At 34.6% G+C, this 22518-nt stretch overlaps 1 protein-coding gene across 1 annotated transcript in view; it reads left to right on the forward strand.

Annotated features, from left to right (window-relative positions):
- The first annotated feature begins 4613 nt into the window (after nucleotides 1-4613).
- The window catches only part of LOC118733941 (ATP-binding cassette sub-family D member 3), a 55929-nt gene continuing 38024 nt past the window's right edge, over nucleotides 4614-22518 (forward strand). Inside the window, exon 1 of the mRNA XM_036463583.1 lies at nucleotides 4614-5203. Within this exon, the coding sequence (XP_036319476.1) occupies nucleotides 5091-5203 (113 nt within the window). The 5' untranslated portion in view covers nucleotides 4614-5090. The remainder of the gene's footprint in view (nucleotides 5204-22518) is intronic.

Below are 22518 nucleotides of genomic sequence, written 5' to 3' on the forward strand. Positions count from 1 at the left end.
ATGGTTTAAAGAGAAAAAGTGGCAACATTGCTTTTTCGAGTATACAGATGCTAGCTGCGTTTCAGTGATCGCCGATCGAGATTTCTTTTATTTTACATTACATATTTGGATAAAGAAAAGTTAAGCAAATTCAACATCGATGTGATGCTGATATAAATCTGGATCAATTTGTGATCAACTCGGTTTGGTTTGTTTCCTATTTAAGTGAGGAAATTTTAATTGACAGCACCGCTTGACAAGCGGTCTGTTTGATAGTGGCGCAAATCGTTGACAAGCATTAGTGTGTTAGTTTGTTGTGATATGTAAAATGAGCAAGTTCGCGGAAGATAAAGATTTTAGTGGCAAGTAGCAAAAAATCGTCATCCGATGAAGACATGTTTACGTCCGCCCACTACGAAATTTTATTGCAAATGGTGTTGACGCTTTATGCTTGAGTGTCGCCGGGCAAGCTTCAAGCACCCGACATTCAACCCGACACTCACACATGTACTCGTTGCTGGGGTAACCAACAACGGATGCTTGAAATCGCCGACGAGCTTAAGGCCCGTCCACATACAACTTTGGCGTTGCGTTGGCGCTGGCGTCGCTTTGACAGCAGCGCGAGTAACGCCCGTGCTTGCTACAATGAACGCGTAGCAGAGAATACTTTGGTCACTAAATTAACATACTAGCGGCAGATAAATGAAAAAATTACATCAATAATTGCATTAAAAACTATATTTCTTGCCCGGATTTGATTAAAAATGAAAATTAAATCACATAATTTTGATTATTTAGAACAGCTGACGAATGACGCACGCGAAAAGTTGAGAGTTGGCCATCTTTCTGCGTTGTGTTGGCGTTGACGTTGCCCAACTTTGGTTATATGGAGACTTTCATATAAATGCATGTATTCATAGTCAGCTGTCGAAGCGACGCCAACGCCAACGCAACGCCAAAGTTGTATGTAAACGGGCCTTTAAGAAATCTTCAGTTTAAACATCAAAATTTTGTTTGATGGTTTGAAGGGAGTTGCCAGCTGTGGTTAAAATTTTAAATTTAAATGAATTATTAAGTTAAAAAAATTACTAAAAGAGGTGATTTAATCGTTCATGGGTTTGAGAAGGATTTATATCTGAACTGTTTAGGAGAGTTGCCAGGTGATAAAATTTAAATTCAATTTAATTCTTCAGGTAATTGAATTATGTATCAAAGTATCAGACGAAAGAGCTTTAAAAGATTTCAGTTTGAGTACCTCGGCGAAAATCTAAATTCGCCATCAACACCACCTTGTATAAATTCGCCTTGGGAATTCGCCTCCATTTTGACATCCAGTTTCCTAGATGAATTCGCCGCAAGTGTGATTTTGCGGCGACAAAGAATGTTGTTGTAACTCATACCAATGACCAAAGGCGAATTTATACAAGGTGGTGTTGTGCAATCTGCTGATTTCTTCTTCTTTCTCTCGCCTTATAGTCCGAACACAATGAAAACGACGAGCTACGAACCACAGCTGTCAAATTATTTGAACACGTACTCTTACGCTACGCGCACACTGCAGCCGGCATCGGCCGAATTGTGCTCGGCCGATATCGGCTATATGAGGGCGATTTGAATAAACACTTGTGACTATATGAGCGCTCTCACACATAAACCGATAACCGAACCGACATCGGCCGTTGACGTCCCTCAGTGACGATAAATTCAAACATGTTTGTTTTTCTCGTCCGATGTCAGGTGAAAAGTACCAAAATGGACAACGAAAAATTAACTTATTGGGTGCAAAAACAAAAAATTAACTATATAAAATCACATGTTTAGAGTATGTCAATTAAAATGTATCAAAATATTTCACTGCTTACAAAATTGTAATGATTTGTGTGTACAAATGCGGTCGGCAAATAATCTGGTTAAGTGTGCGCATCAATTCGGACGGTCAAATTGTTCGGCCGAAATCGGTCGGCCTATCGGATGCAATGTGCGCCTAGCGTTAGGCTTTCTGCACATTGGTCGTCCAATCATAGTTGCTTTATCGTCACAATCATGATGCAACGATTAAATGACGACTACACTTTCGCACACTCGGTCGTGATATTTCAATTCATTTGGCGTCTAAAAATTCACTTGGAGCAGGTATTTTCTGTTTTTCTGGTTGATATTTTCGCGAAATATTTACAAAAAACTGCAATTTTTAAAATGTAGACTGTGCTGCAACAATTCTAGACATCATTTTTCAGTAATATCTCTTCATTTCTTTTCCTGAAATGTGTTTTGTGCATCCACACAGAGACTTTTTACAATTTCGTCATATCTTATAGCTAAAACGCTCACGTTTATTGAACTTTAATGCAATTATCCACTTTTTAATAATTTCCACAGATTTTATGCAAAAAATACTTATTTTTATGCAACTTTAATGCAAATATTAACTTTTTCACAAATTTTTCCCCATAAAATGTAAACAAACAATGCGTACAACGATTAGCAAACGACAGTGCCATAATTATCCGTTTCTGCATCTCCTACGATTTGCCGATAACGACAAGTGTGCAGATCTTCTTTGAAATGCTTGTGCTCGGCTCTAAATTTCAGGGCGAGACGATAACGCAACTATGATTGGACGACAAGTGTGCAGATAGCCTTATGTAGATAATTATGTTGGCGACCACCGGCCATGATCCAACTACACTTCTAATTGGTTCATGACCACCGGGCTACGCGACGACTGTGTTCTCTCCAGATTAGATCTATTTCCATTTTTTAGCTACAGATAAGGTTCTTCCTCTTCTTTTATGTCAAACTCATACAAATTCTTGATGTCGCTGGCGCGTTCGAACAAATTATGTCGTCATCGACAAAGCGTTTAGATAATGAAGATAACAAATTGGAAGCCCTCGCCCGTAGCTCGTCGTTTCAATGAGTTTTGTACATGTATTTTGTTTTTGCTTGTACTGATTTGACAGCATACCCATGAATAGCAAAAACAAACTACATATAAACTTTGGGGCGAATTTAGATTTGACATTGTGTTACTGGCGAATTTAGGTTTCCGCCGCGGTCCTTCTCTATGTCAAAATGATGTGTTTGTTGTAATATGAATTCGCTTTGTTTACAACAAACATCTAAAATCGCCAGTACACCACCTTGTACAAATTCGCCTCGTTGCAAACCTTCTAGCAAGGCGAATTTATACAAGGCGATGTTACTGGCGAATTTAGATTTTCTCCGCGGATCTTCCTAATGCAAGGCGAATTTATACAAGATGGTGTTGGTGGCGAATCTAGATCTTCGCCGAGGTACTTCTCTATGTCAAAATGATGTGTTTGCTGTAAACAAGGCGAATTCATATTACAACAAACACATTTTGACATTAAGAAGTACCGCGGCGAAAATCTAAATTCGCCATTAACACCACCTTGTATAATGGGCTGTTTTTGCTTACGCGTAAAAGCACATTTAGCGCATTTAGCTCTAAATGTTACTCTAAATGTACATTTATCCATACAAAATTCGTCACCTAAATGCAACTCCATTTTTGCATTTAGAATCTAAATGCTAAAAGCAACCCTGTGATCCTCCAAACTTTCCACGATTCGAACATGGTTTAATGAGAAAAAGTGGCAACATTGCTTTTTCGAGTATACAGTCGCTAGCTGCGTTTTAGTGATCGCCGATCGAGATTTCATTTATTATTTTACATTATTTGGATAAAGAAAAGTTACGCAAATTCAACATCGATATGATGCTGATAGAAATCTGGATTAATTTGTGATCACCTCTGTTTGTTTTGTTTCCTAATTATGTGTGGAAATTATAATTGACAACACCGGCAAATGAATATATACACAAACAAATGTTTGGTTATGGTTAAAACAATTCAAGTTTTTGTATTGAATTTTCGGTTTAGAATTTATTTTTTCCTTTTCAGTAGGGGTTTTTGCACATTATCTTTTCCGTGAGAATTTATCGTAATAGATACGGATCTGAATAAGCGACTGGAACACGGCTGTTTGTCAAAAGCATACGATTTCGAACTCGCGTAAATGTACATTTGCTAAATGCGATAGCATGAACGCTCTTCGAAAACATATGTTCGAAAGTGCTAAATGTTGCATTTTAAATGCAGCAAAAACGCTGCATAAATTCGACTTGCCTTCTAGACTCACTCGCCACACTTCAGCCAGTTGTCTCCTCGCATACAGAGAACCTTTTGTTGCTCATTTTCGGCAACTTCTCTTTTGGTGTTGCCCTCCGCGTTCACACAGAGAAATTCTTTTGTACACAACTGTTGTTGTCAGCTGTGAACGGCCAACTAGAATTACTCAGACGAACGAGAGCACTAAGCGTTGTGCCCGAGCACGATCAAATCTGTGCCCTTCCCTCTTGCTCGCCACTCCCTTTCTCTCTAGTAACGAGTTGCCGCAACAAAAGATTCTCTATCTGAACCTAGACTTATGGATTTACGTTCTTTGGTAACTGTTGGCGAATCGATGACGGCTATCGTTTAATCGATATCGGACAATTCGTTAGCAATTTAAATAAATGCATCCGGCAGCACTATGAGGAAATGGATGACAAAAAGAATGGCGTTGACGGATAAAGGCGAACGTCCATCTTTTGTCATTGCAGTTGGAGCAAGCGGGATGTGTTGTTGAAGTGGAATTGACGTTGTGCGAGATAATAAAATTAAACTGCTTAAAAAATCTTTTTAACTTATTGAATAGCAGCTCTCCCTTCAAAATTCTTATAAAAACCAATTACATATAATAATAAGTGCGGTAAATTATTGAATTATATCAGTGGTTTGACGTAAATGAAGTTATGCATTGTCATACTCTGCATATAAAATAGTGCGAAATTTACTTGCTTGCTGCGAAAAGAAATAAGGCGGAAATTGGAGATAAGTGAAAAAATTAACAAGGTTCTTTTTTCATTTGTCTAGTAAGACCCATAAAAAGGAAAAACACTTAAACGAAGTAAATTTTCTGGACGTGTTTAGGTGATTGAGGCATTAGGTGAAGGTGTGTGTCAGTGATTTCAACTTCATTACTTTCGCTAAAAGAAAACAAGTGCTGTTTTTTCCTTGTCGATCTATTGGCGGAATTAGAAATATGGCACCAGCGTTAAGTAAAATTGCGCAAAACCAGAGCGCCATAGTGGGAGTGGCGGGCGTTTCGGCTGCTCTTTGGATAATTGCCTACGGAAAAATGTCCAGCAAGCGTAGGTGAGTGTGAGTGAAAACATTCATACATATGTATGTATGTACATATGTTTGTTTGTTCACTAATAAATTATTTTCCAATGGACTCAGCAATATCCATAATTCGTCTACACTATTTAACTATAACCTTGAATATTATTTTATTTATCTACAGATTTTGCTCGTTTATGTTATATAAATTTCCGGTTTTGAATATCCATTTCCGGTTTTCAAGTGCATTTGTATTTTGGAAGAAAAAATATGTACAAAATTTTAATTTGCTTTGAATTTCTTGAATGGTATGCCAAGGAGTAGTTGCCGATAAATTATTAATAGCGCCATGGAAGTTTTATGAATTTAATTGACTCTACTAGGTACCTGGTGTTAAGTTAGCTTTTATTTACAGCGTCAAATCATCTTTCCCAACCACAGTGTATGCAGCTTGTGGCAGCATGCTTTTGCTTGTACCTACATATATACATATGTACATACGTGCATATGTACATGCATAAATTTTAAAAGCGCAAAAGCAAGTTTTAATTTGTATGTATGTATGTATCTTAGGTATATGTGTGTACTCTCCCAGTCGGCAAAATTGAACATCAAGAGGCTGTCTGGGAGACGCTATTTCGGATCTTTTGAAGCGGTATATATATTTTGTATATATAGAATAGCCAGAGTTTCCCAGCCTTCTCATTCAGTTTCCCTTAGAAGGAAAAAATGGCATCGTGCAATGAAGCCTTATGGCCCTATGACTTTATTTTAATACAAATTTTTCACTGTGAAAGTGAAATAAAGCAATTATGGCGTTAGTGCACCTTTGATAATTTTTCGTGTAAAGTTTACCTAATGCACAGCTGGTGTGTATATAAAAAGTATCTCGGTAATTCTCTAGTTTAAGGTACTACTTGAAAAAAAGCGTCCAAAAATGACAGGAGGGGTCCCAATTAGGGATGTTAATTTTTCGGCTTTTTCCGAGCCCGGGATTTTCGGGATGGCGTCACAATCCCGGGATCCCAGGATTAGTCCCGGGATTCAGGAATTCATTACTTTTCAACAACTTGAGTCGAAAAAACTGCTTCTATATTCTTTGAGAAGCTCTCCTACCATGAAATAAATAATAAATAAATGGGTTTGAAAGTCACTTTTTTATTTAAAGTGGCGTTTTTATTTTTTCTCTCTGACCGCAGGTTTTATTTAGAAGGTCTTTGTAACTTAAAAGATATAATTAATCCCAAAATTTATTAAAAAATTCATTGCAATGTAGAACAAAAAATATGGGTAACAAATGCTATGGAACTTTTCTGTAGAATTTAAAAATTTAAATTTTTTGGATTCACAAGGAGGAATAGATAATTTTAAGCTGACAAAGTTAGAAGAACGAAATTCGAGGATGTTATCGAGTTTATATAAGCCCTTAACATATATATAATTTTTTCAAAAAACAAATATTGCGAAATTTCAGGGATAAAATATTAAAATGACATTTTCAATACTTACCAGCCCTTCTGCATTTTAAATTTGAATCTGTTAAATTCTACAGGATTTCCTAATTAATTTTATAACCATACTTCTTCTCTAAGCACATTTCTCTGAATTTTTTAAATCATTTTTGAATTACTGGCGTCAGAGTGAAAAACTAAAAATGCAATTTTACTATATTTGGCCCATGGTTTCGCGAATATATTGATTAATATTTGTGTTTAAAATTTACTATCGCTCGGTGTTATATGTATAATGAGCTGGCAATTACAAAAAAAAAATTAATTATTAAATAAAAAAAGAAATATAGACAAACTGGTCGAGAAAAGGGGTTTCTATTATTGCCATCAGTGCAAATTAGAAACCCCGAAAATCCCGGGATTACTTGCCAAGCATCCCGGGATTTTCGAGACCTTGAAAAGTCCGGGATTCCGGGATCCCGGGATTAACATCCCCAGTACCAATCCGCACGTTTTATCCCTATTTTACTAGTTCGGAGGTGTAAGATTAATATTAACCTTTTAAAAGTTATTAATAAAATACCTTTTTTGGAATATTCCAGCAGGTTCTGCAATTCACTTCCGAGTGAATTTCAATCACATCCGCTTTGGATTCAAATTGCAGAACCTGCCTGATGGCTTTTTTTATTAGCAATTGCACTCTAAAAAATGAACTAAACGCTATTAAAATATATTTTAAAAAAAGCACATATGTATGTATATACATAAATTTTAAAACAAAAGATTGTTTATTTTGTTATTGAAAAACAAGTAACCAAAGTTCCTGAACTGAAACGAGAAAATGCAAAATGGCGTATACTTAGGGCCAATTTCACAATGCGTAGTTAACTCAGAATCGGGAGTTAACTACAGAATTTTGTACTGAAAATCTCTAGTTAACTGTCGATTCTGAGTTAACTACGCACTGTGAAATTGGCCCTTAGTACTGCCACTTTATTTCTATTTCGTAATAATTCAGTCTTCTTTATATGGCGTCTGCAATGTTGAGTACTTTTTGATTTTGTAATTTACAATTTTAAAGCATAATCCGGATCAACAGTTAGTTCTCGAGTTGATCAGGATCAACGCTGCCGTCTGTTTAAGCTTTTATGCACACCTTAGTTTTATGAATGTATTTTAATTTGTATTGATATGTTTGTATGTATGTACCTATATGAAATTTTCTTTTAGATCGGTAAGATGCATATTAAGTTGAGGCATGTATAAAATTTTCTATGACAAAAACGAAAAGCAGACAACCTCATACACATATATATATACATATATATATATAGAATTATAAATATATCTTACTGATTTAAAGGTAGACTGGAGACTAGGCCTCGCCAGCTACCAAACTAGTTAGACAATATACATTTATATAGGTTAATTGATAGCTTTAGAAACATAAACAGCTTTGTAATTGAAAATTTAAATTTAAACTTACATATACGCATACTTTGTTATATATTAAAAATACCTATCTGTACTTTTAAGTCGCAAGACTGTAACAAATAAATAAATAAATAAATAAATAAATAAATAAAGACCTCATATATGTATGTATATCATCAAAAGCAAGAATAATAATTTTTTACGAGGGCCGCGCGGCGCGTTTGGACGCAGGCTGGCGAGCCAACGCGGACCGCCACCAAAGAGACAACATTTACTTACCTCTTGTATTGAAATAAGATCATATGGCTTTATTTCTCATATGTAAAATTTTTGCTCATGACTTTATTTCACTTTCCCTATGGAAATAAAGCCATATGGCGTTATTTTCTATGGCTTTATTGCTCATCGCCGGGAATAATTGGCATGAAATAATAATTAAACACTTTTGATTAAACTTTGCAATAGACACACACCGATGCGTCTTTGACTTTCGTTGCCATGAGAACCCACATTTTCGCCTGCCTTCGCTCCTCATCTTACCGACTGGGATATAAAATGTGCATACATATGTATGTATGTATTGATTTGTTGCATTCCCTTTTGTTAGCACCATCAGCTGAGCGAGATGCAAAAGTTATATTGCAATCACTGTTGTCCACAGATACCGACTTTTGTATATACGAGTACATACTTCCATACATACATATGTACATAAGTACACACATGCATACATATGTGTGTACATACGTACCTGTCTGTATTCATATCAACGTGCAATGCATGTTTACAAACAAATATCAACACGTTGGTCACTTCAATTTTATGCCTTGCTTTTCTTGTCTTTGGCTTGATTTCGTTATTTAGGCCATTCGATATTTTCCATTTTCGTTTTGTTTTCTGCATTAAGCAATATACAATTACTAGCTTATTTGAAAGAATTAAAAGTTGGTAAAAAATTAATTCGAAAAGTACCCACTTGGAAATTTTCTATGCGGTGTAAGTGCACTTTTAGCATTTGAAATTTTTTGTATAATAAATATGCTTAGATCCAAACATACCCTGTAGGGATTTCTCTAGCCCAAAAATAGTTTATGGTGCGTTCCTTTTTCCACAGCACTAGTTCCCGCTCAATCTCCGAACAACGGCTTGAACTGTCTACTTTATAATGGAGGTGTCATTGGCGGTGGGTGGACAGTTGCTCCATAACCATTTCAATGTACATAGTTCAGAGACAGTTGCTCCATAAGCAATCTAATGTAGATATACTAAACGAAAAATCTCGTTCGTTGACCATTTTTGTAGCCGTGCCGATATTTCTTAAACAACAACAAATCAATACTTTGTTTGTGCACGTGGATGCTTGCACAGATGAACGTAGATCGTAGTTAGATTTTCATTTATTACACTTCGTCTGCCAGCAGATATCGGAATTTTTTAAGTATCCAGTGTCCCTCATTGCATAACAAAGCAACCAGTCCAAGTATTGTTCTGTTAGATACTATCTCTGAATCATGGGGACACTTGCGCACTGCAGGGTGCATATCGGTCATATCTATAGCACGCCATTTCAAAGTGATATTGTGTGCAACTTATGTTTATTTATTTATTTTTGAGAATTTTCAATTAAAATACAGTTCTTTCTCTAACAAACCCTATATAAAAACAAGTTTAACAATTTGTAGAAAACTTCAAAAAAGTGCAACAAATTTTCACCTAAATTTCAAACTTTTTTCTCAGAAGTGTTTGAATTTTTCTGAATACACAGTTTTATAGCCCAACCAATTTTAGTCTGACAATGTGCAAGTTTCAAGTTGCTAAAAGTTACCGTTGATTTTTTAGAATTTTTTTCGCCAAAGGTGTTGCGGATTTCTTCCATATACAAATAAATTGAGTTTATTCATTATATGGAAGCCAATGCGACAAAAAAAATTCTAAAAAATTAACGGTAAATCGTAGCCACTTGACATTTGCACATTATCAGACTAAAATTGCAGTGGCTAAAAAACTGTGTACTCGAAAAAATTCTAACACTTCTGAGAAAAATGTTTGAAATTTAGGTGAAAATTTGTTGCACTTTTTTGAAGTTTTGAAATTGTTAAACTTGGGTTTAAATGGGGTTTGTTAGAGAAAGAACTGTATTTTAATTGAAAATTCTTAAAAATAAATAAATAAACATAAGTTGCACACAATATCACTTTCAAATGGCGTGCTATAGATATGACCGATACTGTATATACATACATACGTGCATATGTACCCAACAAGCAAAATTAACTTAAAGAAAGCTTTTTTAAGTTTACAATTATAAACATTAAGCTTACAAAATTTTGATTTTTTGTTTTTAAAACGCTTGAATGTGAGCGTAATACCTATAAGCCTGTAAATATAAACTTATAATAAATGTTCAAAATAAACCTTTTTATAAACGTTTTTATAACCCTTTATTTAAACGATAAGTCGTTAATAACTCCTATATAGATTGTTTAACATTTATCCGCCCTTGTAGGACATATGTATGTTGCATATATGTCGTAGCATCCGAATATTCTCTAAGAAATGTGACTTAGAAACTAAAGGAAATACGATTTTTTTTTCACAGACTCATCTAAGTACAGTCGCAAAAATATAAATAGGGAAGAGACATTTTCGCATTCTTTGGCTACCTAAAAATATATATCTATATATAAAAAAACATCAATTCATCAATACGCACAAACATTAAGCATAAAAAAGTTAATTATTATATCTTCTTGCGTATAGCAAATTCAAATTGGAAAAAAACGACTTCGATGCAGCTATATATTCCGCTTCATCGCCGCCATTCTCATGGATGAAGGTTTCTGGAAAAAAATTTATACATTTTTAATTGAACGACGTTTCTGTCTATTTTCGCCGCATCGACTTTATTTTATTTTTTCTTTTAATAATTATAATTAAAATAAATTTTAAAGAACGTAAACAAGTCACTTACAATTGGAGAAATGTTATATTTACAGCTTTATGTCGTTGGCATTTGCATTTCATTTTTAAGTTTAAGTTACATTCGCTTTCAACACTTATTAAAGGTATATTTGAAAAAAAAAACTTTAAACAAACTTAATATTAAACACGCTTATTTAACGCTTATTATAGCATACTTACTTTAAGTTATTTTTAAAAACATTTACTGAAATGCTTCTTGGGTAAATATTTAAATAAAAGTCGTCTACTTGCATTTGTATACAATGAGCCAGGACCGGATTAAGAATGTGGGTCCCGAGGCCGTTATACATGTGGGGCCCTCTAGTTAATAATTAAATACATTTATTTGGAAAAAAATATTTATATTTTCATTTTAACAGTATCGTTAACTTATGACTTTTTACAACGTGTTCTCTTTTGAAATTCTCGCCCGAATTCCTTTGTACTTGCCGCTCATGTTGCATGCAGTATTAAACGAATGGCCCCGGCAGTCTCGTTTGTGAATAGTGATAGAATAATACGAATATATTGTCTCTTTGATCTGGCTTATAATTTCTACCTGTACTTTCCCATCCCTCAAAGTTATTATTTCCTCGCAGGTTGTTAATAAATAATTCATGGACCCCCTTGTTCCTTATTTCCCTATCCTTTACTATGTCCGTGGGTCATTCTAGCATCCCACGGAAATTTCCATTATTAGGTGAGTCGATAATCTCACCAGAGCCAGAAGAAGCTAAGCTACGTGCCGCAAGACGTATTTATGGTGCTGACAAATCTTTTCAATACCCAGCGACACTTTCTTTAATCTCTGAAAATTAATTTTTTTGTTTATTCGTCATCACATGTGGGGGCCCTGGGCTGCGGCCCCCTCGGCCCTGCCCTTAATCCAGCAGTGAATGTAGCCATTACTCTAATTTTGGTCAAGCTGTATCAAAGGTTAAGTCAGAATAGCGCATTAAAATGCAAAGTAGAAATGCGTATAATATTTAAGGTAAATATGCACATCCCATAAACAATCCCTGCAATCGAAACACAGTAGTCACACACTAAACGGTTCGAATGCCTACATTGCTTTTAAATGATAGTTTTTATTTACATAACTTGAAGAATTCCTTCTTAACGTTTGTTCTCTCAATAAATAATGCGAAATTTCTTGAAATATAAGAAAGCCATGCAATTCGAATTGTAGACTCTACGATGTAGATTTTTTTCCAGCAGTATAACATCATCTCTAAAACATTGGATATGGATTTTACCTCGCCTAGATTTATTTTTAAGTCTGTTCTAGTTTTTTTAATTTATAATTTGATGTGTAATAAGTTATTATTACTAATAACCAGAGAACGGATTTTTAGGACCTAAAAACCTATAAAAAAGGCAAAATAAAATAACGAAATAGGCTGGAAAAGGCAAAATAAAATAGCGAAAAAGGCAGGAAAAGGCACTAGGTATTGCAAAAAAGGCAAAACAAAATAGCGAAAAGGGCAGGAAAAGGCACTAGGTATTGCAAAAAAAGCAAAATAAGGCACTAAAAAAGACAGAAAACACGAAGAACAATCAAAAAATACATTTATTTTAGAAATGTTTATATTACAAGTAAAAAGAGAAAAACTACGAACTAGTTTCATTATATGAAAAATTTGTACTTTGAATCTGACTATTTTATCCTTTCGAGTTTCTAACTCATAAAACTTTAATCTGCATAGTTGTAGTAACATTGAACATTGATTTTCGCGAAGAAAAGCCTTGAATGTATTAAATGTGCGCTCGACGTAAGATGATACAAGTGGAGCCCAATTTAGATATGGAGCGTTTGAAACGTTCATATTATCAGGAATAAGGGAGTTTTCCTCGCCCTTTACAATTTTATCCGCACCCCTTATTGTCTCCAAGCCTACGTTAGCTGAGAAAACGACCTTGAATTTTTCCAACACCAATTTGGCAAGAGGTCCCTGCGCTTCTATAAGCCGCATGGGCATGTGCATATTTTTTAATATTAAAAAAAAAATTGTAAATGCTATAATCACTTTTTTAAAGGTAGAAAAGGCAAAAAAGGCAAATATCTTAAAAAAGGCTAACAAAGGCAAATATCTTAAAAAAGGCAAAAAAAGGCAACATCAAATGTATATATATGGGATCAGGGAAAGCTAAATCGTGGACATTCTTAATCGAATATACTCTATCTCTTAAGCAGAAAAAAGGCAATTTCCATAAAATCCGTTCCCTGCTAGTAATCCAACAAGCATTTCAGTAAATGTTTTTAAAAATAACTTAGAGTAATTTTGCTATAATAAGCGTTAATTAAATAAGCGTGTTTAATATTAAGTTAAACTTTAAAATTAAATGCAAATGCCAAGGACATAAAGCTGTAAATATAAAACTTTTTCAATTGTAGGTCCTTTAAGACCGACTACCCCACACCAGTGTCAGTGCGGATCGGAAACTTATCCTTTCCGCCCGAACAAAGACTACTGGGTTGTAATAACTTAAATACAGTGAAGCGAAGGCAGTGCAGCTCTGGTACTCGTCCTTTCAGACCGCCTGCCCAGCAAGTTATTCAGCGATCCTGTTGCTCGGAATCTTGTCCATTCCGACAGCCGCAACAAAAGTGAAAAGTGGCAGCATTGCACACTTTCTGTAGATGAAGAAATGCCATTTTCCGCAGAGAAATGAACCAACAAAAAAATCCAGTTATGAAAGCTTCTCAAAAATAATCAACATCCACGCACTACCATAGGAATTATGGAGCAAAGTCAAAAGACTAAGAAACCATAATAGGCAATATTCAATAACATTAATTCAAACTCCGCAAAATGTAAGTAATTACTCACTCCAAGCTAATAGCCCACCATTTTGCCCAGAACTGGTCAACTAGACGGAAATTTTCACGATCAATTCAGACAAGCAAAATCTTTGCAACAAGCTTCAAAAAGTGCAAGGTAAATGGACGGCTTGCTGGATCGTACCGTCCCATCTCGCTAATCTCATGTCTTTCGATACGAGTTGAGAAAATAATAGCCATACGGTTGCTCTGGTACACGGAAAAGATGAAGCTCATCTCAACCAGCCAAGTCAAATTTAGACGCTCTGCTGCACATTGATTCTCACGTCTCAAAAGCTCTGTCAACACGTAACCACACATCAATCTTCTTGTCAATTGATTTTCAGAAAGTTTTCGACAGGATAGGATCCTAAAAACCCTACATCAATCCAAAGTCGAACCAACAATTTTCGGTTTCTAGCGTATAACCCTTGGTAAATGGCATTACATAAGGTTCACCGCTCGCAATTATATTTTCCGTTGCTTTTAACGAACTCACTTTAATCTTCTCAAATAATCAGCCACATTGCAAGAGTCGAGTCGTATCGAAAATTTCACGTCATTGTCTAAAATTTCCACTCGACTAGTGTACTAAAACGGAAAAACTTGGCAGCACTGCATAGTTTTCGACAATTTTCGTGGTTTACTTATTTTAGCACGACAGTGGACAATGCCAATGTTGTCAGTCGTTCAATTTAGCCTAATTTACGACTCACGAAATGAGGCTGAATAGCCGTATCTGACACGGTATATTCACGGACGATTTATATATCGTATGGCACATCGAAAACAACAACGAATCCAATAAGATTCTCTAAAACACCCCTAAAGAAATAGATACATGGACATTAACATAAGGAACGAAAATATTCTTCGACGAAACAAACATGATTCAAAACGTTGAAGTGATCCGAATTATGGGATTAATAGTCACCAGCAACTACCTGGAAAGGCCAACCCTCGCTACACTAAAAAAAGCATTACTGCCTAGAGTCAACTTCATTTCATATGTCTCATACAAAGGATATGTGCACATCAACACCCTCATACACCTGATTAAAATTAATATTTATCAGCAAAAATCGATTTTGGTTTATTTTTTTACTGTTCCGCTTCAAAAACCAGCCTTAACACCATAAAGAACACATACAAAGCCATCAGAGCGGACCTTTTGCCTTACGGACTACCACACTAACAACTCTGTTAATCGAGTCTGGCCTACCGAAGCTTGACGAACGCATACATACTGTTCGAGCCAAACTGATTCCAAAAACACTGTTCCAAGCAAACTCAATAAAAGACAAAGAGGCGAAAAGACTACGGGCGTCAATCAAGCGAGCTCTAAGGACTACTCCAGTAATTTGAAGAGTGCTGCAACTCTGTACCGAATACAACATTGTACCAAAATTCCAACCCTTCTTGGAAGATTAATCAGGCGTCATGGCGTTAAATCAGGCGTTAAATAGATATAAAAAACACTTTACATAATCACAGGGGACTCCAAAATAAATTCCTCAAAAGCGTTTAGTATTACGAACGTATCTGGTTCTTATTTAAGTATAAAGCAAATGTTTCCTCCATCCTCAATATTCTCTGCAGAAGCAACAGCCATTCTATTTAGAAGCATTTGCACTATAAAAGCAAAAAGTGGTAATATGCTCCGATAGCTTGTCTGTCATTCGAGGTGTGGGAACAACTGGGAAACTATAAACAATGTTGAAGATATACTAATAAAAAACGTCAACACCGTAAAGCTACTTTGGATTCCAGGACATGCAGGTATCGAAAGAAACTCCCACGCCGATGAAGCTACCAAATTCGCATGTAAAGCACCCTTTCTCACCGCTTCAAACGTAGGAAAAATTTACACAAAACACCACATTCGCCAACATCTAAAAAATTATAAACGGAATCTCACATTGTTACTACACCTTTTCAAGTTTATAATGAGAAAATACAAATTGATAATGAGAAATGAAAATTCATATTGAGAAAATACAAATTGATGATGAGAAATGTAAACTCATATTGAGAAAGTACAAATTGATAATGAGAAATGTAAATTCATATTGAGAATATATAATCTGATAATGAGAAATGTAATTGAAATTGATAATGAGAAACATAAATTCATAATGAGAAAATACGTACACTCAGGCCTATCGCTGGGTGTTAACGAAGATACAGAAGCGCAACCAAGAGGTGTAAGCGACCGAAAAAGCTGACTGAAGACAACGTGATGACTATGTTATCGTGGCTTGAAGGTGACTGCAGTTTTACCCTTGGAGAATTAAAAAGAAAAGTAAAAAACCAGTTTAATGTAGAATTGAGCACCACAGCAGTGGCAAATTATCTCGAGGGCAATCTGTACAGTTGCAAAAAGTCCATACGCAACCAATAACCATGAACTCGCTGTATAACAAATTGAAACGAGCCGAAAGTGGTAAACAAATAGCATGGAAGGATGAAACAAATTTTAATTTGTTTTGCCGAATGTCACGTTGCCGATAAAAAAATTGGCCACCGCGCCACTCTACAGCTCCGTGCTTCCAGAGGGACAAACGTCCACTTTATTAATGCAATCACCACAGTTGAAGTGTTACACATAAAAAGGCAAACGGGGGCGCGCACACACAGCGGGGGTGTAAATGCGTTGTCCAACTGTAATTTCGGGTTGTATATATTATAAATTTTTTTGGCAGTGTCCCTTGATGTTTGCTTTAATTCACCTAATATCGCGACATTAGCTCGCAGACTCCAGAGTAATGTACTTGTCACATTATCAGTTTACATTTTCTCATTAGGGATTTACGTTTTCTCATTATCAATTTATATATTCTCATTATGAACATACATTCCTCATTATCAATTTATTTATTCTCAATATGAATTTATATTTCCCATTATCAATTTTTATTTTCTCATTATGATTTTATATTTCTCATTACCAATTTATATATTCTCAATATAAATTTACATTTCTCATTATAAAGTTGTACTTTCTCAATATGAATTTACGCTTCTCATTATCAATTTGGGATTTCTCAATATGAATTTACATTTTCTCATTATAAACTTGGAAAGGTGTAGTAATCTTTAGCATCTACATTTCCAAGTCATTTTTTTTTAATAAGAAAATACCAAATAAGTGATAAATAAATGAAAAATACCTACGCCTGAATATTCCATAACACAGTGATACGTAAATAAAAAAATGAAAAGTAAATAAAAAAAAATATGCGGGGGTAGAAATTATGTTTTGTTATAGCCCATAGGACACACTATACTTATAGTTTTTCTCCATCATTTCGTTTATTATTTTTTTTTACTAATAAGTAAATATAATACAATTTCGGTATTGAGCAAGAAGTTATAACTTTTTTGTTTTTCGGTCGAATAAAAGTTTTTTTTTGAAAATCGGCTGGAGAAGCGCTTAGTAGTGGTCTTTTAATTGAAAAAAACTTAAATTTTTCAAAAAACTTTAATTTTCTTCACGCTTTTATTTGATCGTGAGGCGATATAAAAGAATTGTTTGATCTTTATAAAAAAGTATATAAAACCGGTTTTCCAAAAGTTATAAGTCAATTAAAATCGAATAAAAAATGGCTTAGTAATGCTTTATTTAGTGGTAATAAGTATATCTGTGTTTTCCTTTTTCCTAGAAATGTTCACTGTTTAATCGTTTGAATTTGCTGATGAAATCGTTTACCGTGTTCATCGCTCATCTGGCCTAAATTTGTGGAAGCATATTCAAATGAGCATGCAGATGGTGCAATTTAATGGGCATATTGCAACCCATGGCATAGTAGGCAGACAGGATGTCCCTTACTATGTCTACATAATGTTCACTCCTTTTGTTTTCAATAAAATTTTCACACACATAAAAAAGCCTTTTCATGCATATTTTTCTAAAAACCTCATTTGTTGTAAAAAATTGCCGTCCCTAATCAGTTCCCGTATTTGTGGACCGAGAAAAGAACCTGTGAAAAATATAATTTAATTTCGTTTTAAATCATGTAAAAATACCCTTGCACCTTATCTCAATTTCGCGCAATTTATTGGTGGAAAAAATGTTTCAAGATATTTGAATGTTGGGCCATTTTTGTCACGTGCTTTCACAAATTGCTTTATTAAACCCAGAGTTTAACATTAACAAATTAACGAGTTGCCACCTGTTCGAAAAATGCATTTTAGGTAAATTGGTAAGATAAATAAAATATTGCAGAATGGACGTCAAAAAAATAGGCTTATGAAGGCTTACATCCGGGTAAATTTTGTGGAAAGTTGCCACCTGTCAGAAAATTTTCATTTAATTTAATTAATAAGATAAATTAAATATCGCAATATGTTGATACCTATAAAGACGTTTAAGAAAGTTTACTGACGAAACTATTGCCACCTCTTTACAAATTGTATGCATTTAAATTGATAAAATTAATAAAATATTAAAATAGTGGTGTTAAACTAAAGAGGCTCAAAAAATTTCACTGTCAAAAATATTTTTTAAGCCACCTATTTTAAAAATTTAAGTCAGTAAAATTGATAAGATATGGTAAATATTGAATTAGTACACCTTTGAAAAAAGTGCTCGAATTATAAGATTATAAATTAAATTTCCAGGAGAAAGCCCAAACTCTACCTACTTTCTAAATACCTTTGAAAATATATTAACTAGCCCCCACGTTTATAAAAAAAGCTTCGTAAATCGAAAATTTGTTTGAAAATATCCCTTCGTAAAGCTCTTTAAAAGTATTTTATTTTATATGAATGAGGCTCTACGAGTTTTGGGAGGGAGTAACAACACGAAAATACTTTTCTGGCGCAGTGAAAGAAGCACGCCGGGTATTTACTAGTACTAAATATAACTCATTGCTTTGAGGTTTTATTATTTCTGCTAGCTCGAAGTCTAGGCCAAAGATCAATTTAAAATATGTGCTCTCAAAAAGGGCAGTTTTTATGAACTTTTGAGTTTTTGCTTGAAACACCACAAGTACATAGATAAAAACTACGTTTCTATTATTGTTGTGGCAGAATGCACGCATGTATTGTATACGAGCATTAGGGTGCGCCTTATTTGTATGGAAAAAAAATTAAGCTACAAAACAAGACTCCCGCTGGATAGGCTCGTTTGGTCATAAAAATGTGCTCTGCGAAAATATTTTTTTTTTTTGCATAACTTTAGAACTCTTCAGGCTCGTCTTTCTCTTATCCGATTTTAAAAATGTTTCGCAGAGCATATTTTTATGACCAATTGAACTTATCGAAGGGGCGTCTTGCTTTGTGGGTCAAAGTTCAAAAATAAGGCGTACCCTTATGCACATATGTACGTACATACAGACATAGTATATGCTATGTCTATAGTGACAGACACACCTTTTTTGAGAATAATTAAATTAGCTTTGGTTTTTTAGCTCAGCACGATTTCATGTTTTATTTTTTTATTTTAGTACAATTTAAAAAATTTTAAGAATGTACGAAATATTGTTCATTTCTTCCAATTTCCTTGGTTTTTCCAATCGGAAGGCTCATACGCTTTTACGAGTTCATAGTCATGTTCTAGATACATACGTATGTACATGTATGTATAAATGGAAATACTAACTATATACATACATACATACTTTGTTTGTACATATATATGTATAGGTACATGTACGTCAATTGAGTCTTGGTGCCTGATTTTATTTTTTATGAGGGCAACTAAATCGTTTATGCTAAAACTTTATTTGCTTTTTGAATTTATGCCACTAGTGGTTAGTGAGATCGAGCCCAGTTTACGACTAGCACCAAAAACAAAAGAAAAGCAAAAGTATTTTCCCCGAGTCCGAGTGTATTTCTGCCATGAAAAACAGCTTCTTATAAAAATACAATCGCCGTTCGAAGTCGATGTAAAACTGTCGAAGGAAAAGCTAGGCCAAACACCAACATATTGTGTAAGCACCAATCTATTATTATTATAAATAAATACATACACTCGTACATACATATGTATAAATACTAGATTTACGTTTTATGATGGTAATTTTTGAAACTTACTTTCCATTCCTTAGATCGCACAATAAATCTTAATAGAATGAAAATATGTAATTATTTTTAGTAATCATGTTATACATTTATGTGCGTACATACACATATCTATATGTACAGACATACATATACATACTGGTATTTATCTATCTGTAGTTAGCGCATGATAACAGTGCAACAACTCTATCGACTCTAGGCTATAATTAGTCAACAAAGATTATTCACCGCCGACGAATATGATTCAGTGTCTTATTGGCAACGATTTTTTCTCTTATCTTTTCGACTCATATCTAATAGTTTTACATATCGCCACCTTATGTCAGAAGCGTGAATGTGCAAATTTTTCCAATTCCGAGTTATTGGTTTGACTTGATTAGCTTTTAGATGTTCTATGTTATACCAAAACCCAGAATACCATGCGTACACGGAAATTTAAGTGAAAAATTAGAATGTAATATGGAAACTGAGAGAATTTGTTTTTTTAATATATATTCTTTTAGTTCCACAAATTAAAATCATTTTTCACTTAAATCGCTTTTGTGAAATCGGCTGTTAGTCTCATAAAAAAAACTTTAAAATATGCAAGATGCTTACATAAATACATATATTAAGACCCACCTTCCTAATTGTATTTCGGCCCGCTGAATCCGAATCTGAGTTTCGAATAAATTGCGAAAATTTAGAATTTTTTGTCATTCGACTTTCGACGCTGTAGTCGTTTTTCGATTTTGGCCAACGCAAAAAAACTTCGTAAATTTCGTTTCTCCTTTGCAAACTTACACTAACAGGTCTATTCTGCACGTTACCGAAGATTTTGTAACCGGAAAATTTTATTACAAAAAAATGCTACCAGTTCTTGTCACCGCGGTTCTAGGAACGTTGGTAATGCAGTTAAAATATTCAGCAATTCAGCTATGAAGAATTGTGCAAATTCTGGCATTGCATATTTCACGGGGTAATACTTTGTTACCAGCTTATGAGATGGTAACAAAATTTACTGGTTACAAGAGTACACAGAATGCGAAAAGGGTTTAAAAATTGACAGACACTTTAATTACCGGTTACAAACTTTTTATTACCAGCGCATAGGGACACGAATTTCGATACGATACGATACGATACCATATCGATACCTTTGGCATTCGATACCGATATTTTCTACTCGATAGTTTTAAAACGATATTTTTTGGAATCGAGTACCAGAACCCTAGTATCGTATCGAATGTCATAAACTCACATTCCAACACTTTGGGAAAAAAATTTTAGAATTAAAAAAAAACGTGCTAAATTGAAAAATACGCATATGAAAGAGCACCAACCCAACTCGTTTTAAATTTGAGTATATACGTTATCAAATATGTGGTTGTGAAGTGCACAGATGCTTTTTCGTAATTAAGAAGAAAAAAAATTAATTTTATGTTCCGTCTGATGGTAATTCAACCCGGACCCTCTTGGCCGCAACCAATTGTATCAAGCGTCTTTGCACACTCAGCTACAGCCATACATGTAAAGGTGTTTTCAAATGTTGAGTTGGAATCAACATCACAGCGTGCGATTAGTGCATTATGTCATACCATGTATGTGTGTATGTGTTGTCACCGCTGTGCATGCTTTGTATACATATACTTTCTTAATGCAAAACGCCATCCGTGTAGTGAAAAATGCTTCATTTTAATACGGGCGTATTTGAATTGAATATTTTCATTATATGTATGTAGTGTATGTATAATGGAAAAATCCATTTGGTTAAGACTTTTCATTTGATTTAAATACGAACATTTTGAAACGGTAATCAAATAAAAAATTTTATTCTTACAACGCGTTTTTTTTTTCTCAGTGAAGGATAATGGTATTTACAGCCCAACCTTATATTACCGGCGAGAGTTTTTCTACGCACGCACGCAAGTTTTTCTCATTTGATAAGCCCAAATCAATTTGCGTGCGTGATTTCTCAGAGTTGCATTTCTGTCAAATTTACAGAAGTTTGCCGAGAAAAATTTGAATTCATAGTCGCGCCAAAATGCCAATTGAGCATAAACGTCAAATCGAAATGCCACGCAAGACAAATCTTGGAATTTGAGTTAGCTTTTTACGCACGCATATAAGGTTGGCCTGTAACAATTCTTCCCGATATAAATTTGGCTTTAAAATGCAGAAATTTGTACTATGGTTAGGATTGCATGTGGGCCTTAATGTTGTGGGGGTGTCTACAGTTTTATGTCGACTCTGAACGGCGATTGTATTTTATGGGAAGCTGTTTTTCATTTTCAAGGTTTGCGCACTTCTAACCACTACACCCCAGCGGCCTATATGCGAGACCTATATTCAGATAAACTTTTTGGTTTTTGGTATCGATATTTGGAATATCGAGTCTTTTTATTCCGATATTAATGGGTACCCGATATTTTTAAAGCGATACTTTAAATGAGTACCATATCGATACTTTCGGTTCGATATCGTGTCCCTACCAGCGCAGAATAGACCTGTAATTGCTTATCCCAGGTGTGGACAGTTCATTCTCCCCTTGATATGTATTTTCCTTTTGTTTGTAAGCGTCCTTTCTTGGTAAGTAAAGTCCGATTTGTAATGCAAAGATTGTTTTATAGAAAAAAATCCCACGTTTTTTATTTCGAAAGCAAACAATGTATAGAGGT

Source organism: Rhagoletis pomonella, unplaced genomic scaffold (assembly GCF_013731165.1).
Source record: "Rhagoletis pomonella isolate Grant_MI unplaced genomic scaffold, Rhpom_1.0 Rhpom_scaffold_00002, whole genome shotgun sequence".
Lineage (NCBI taxonomy): Eukaryota > Metazoa > Arthropoda > Insecta > Diptera > Tephritidae > Rhagoletis > Rhagoletis pomonella.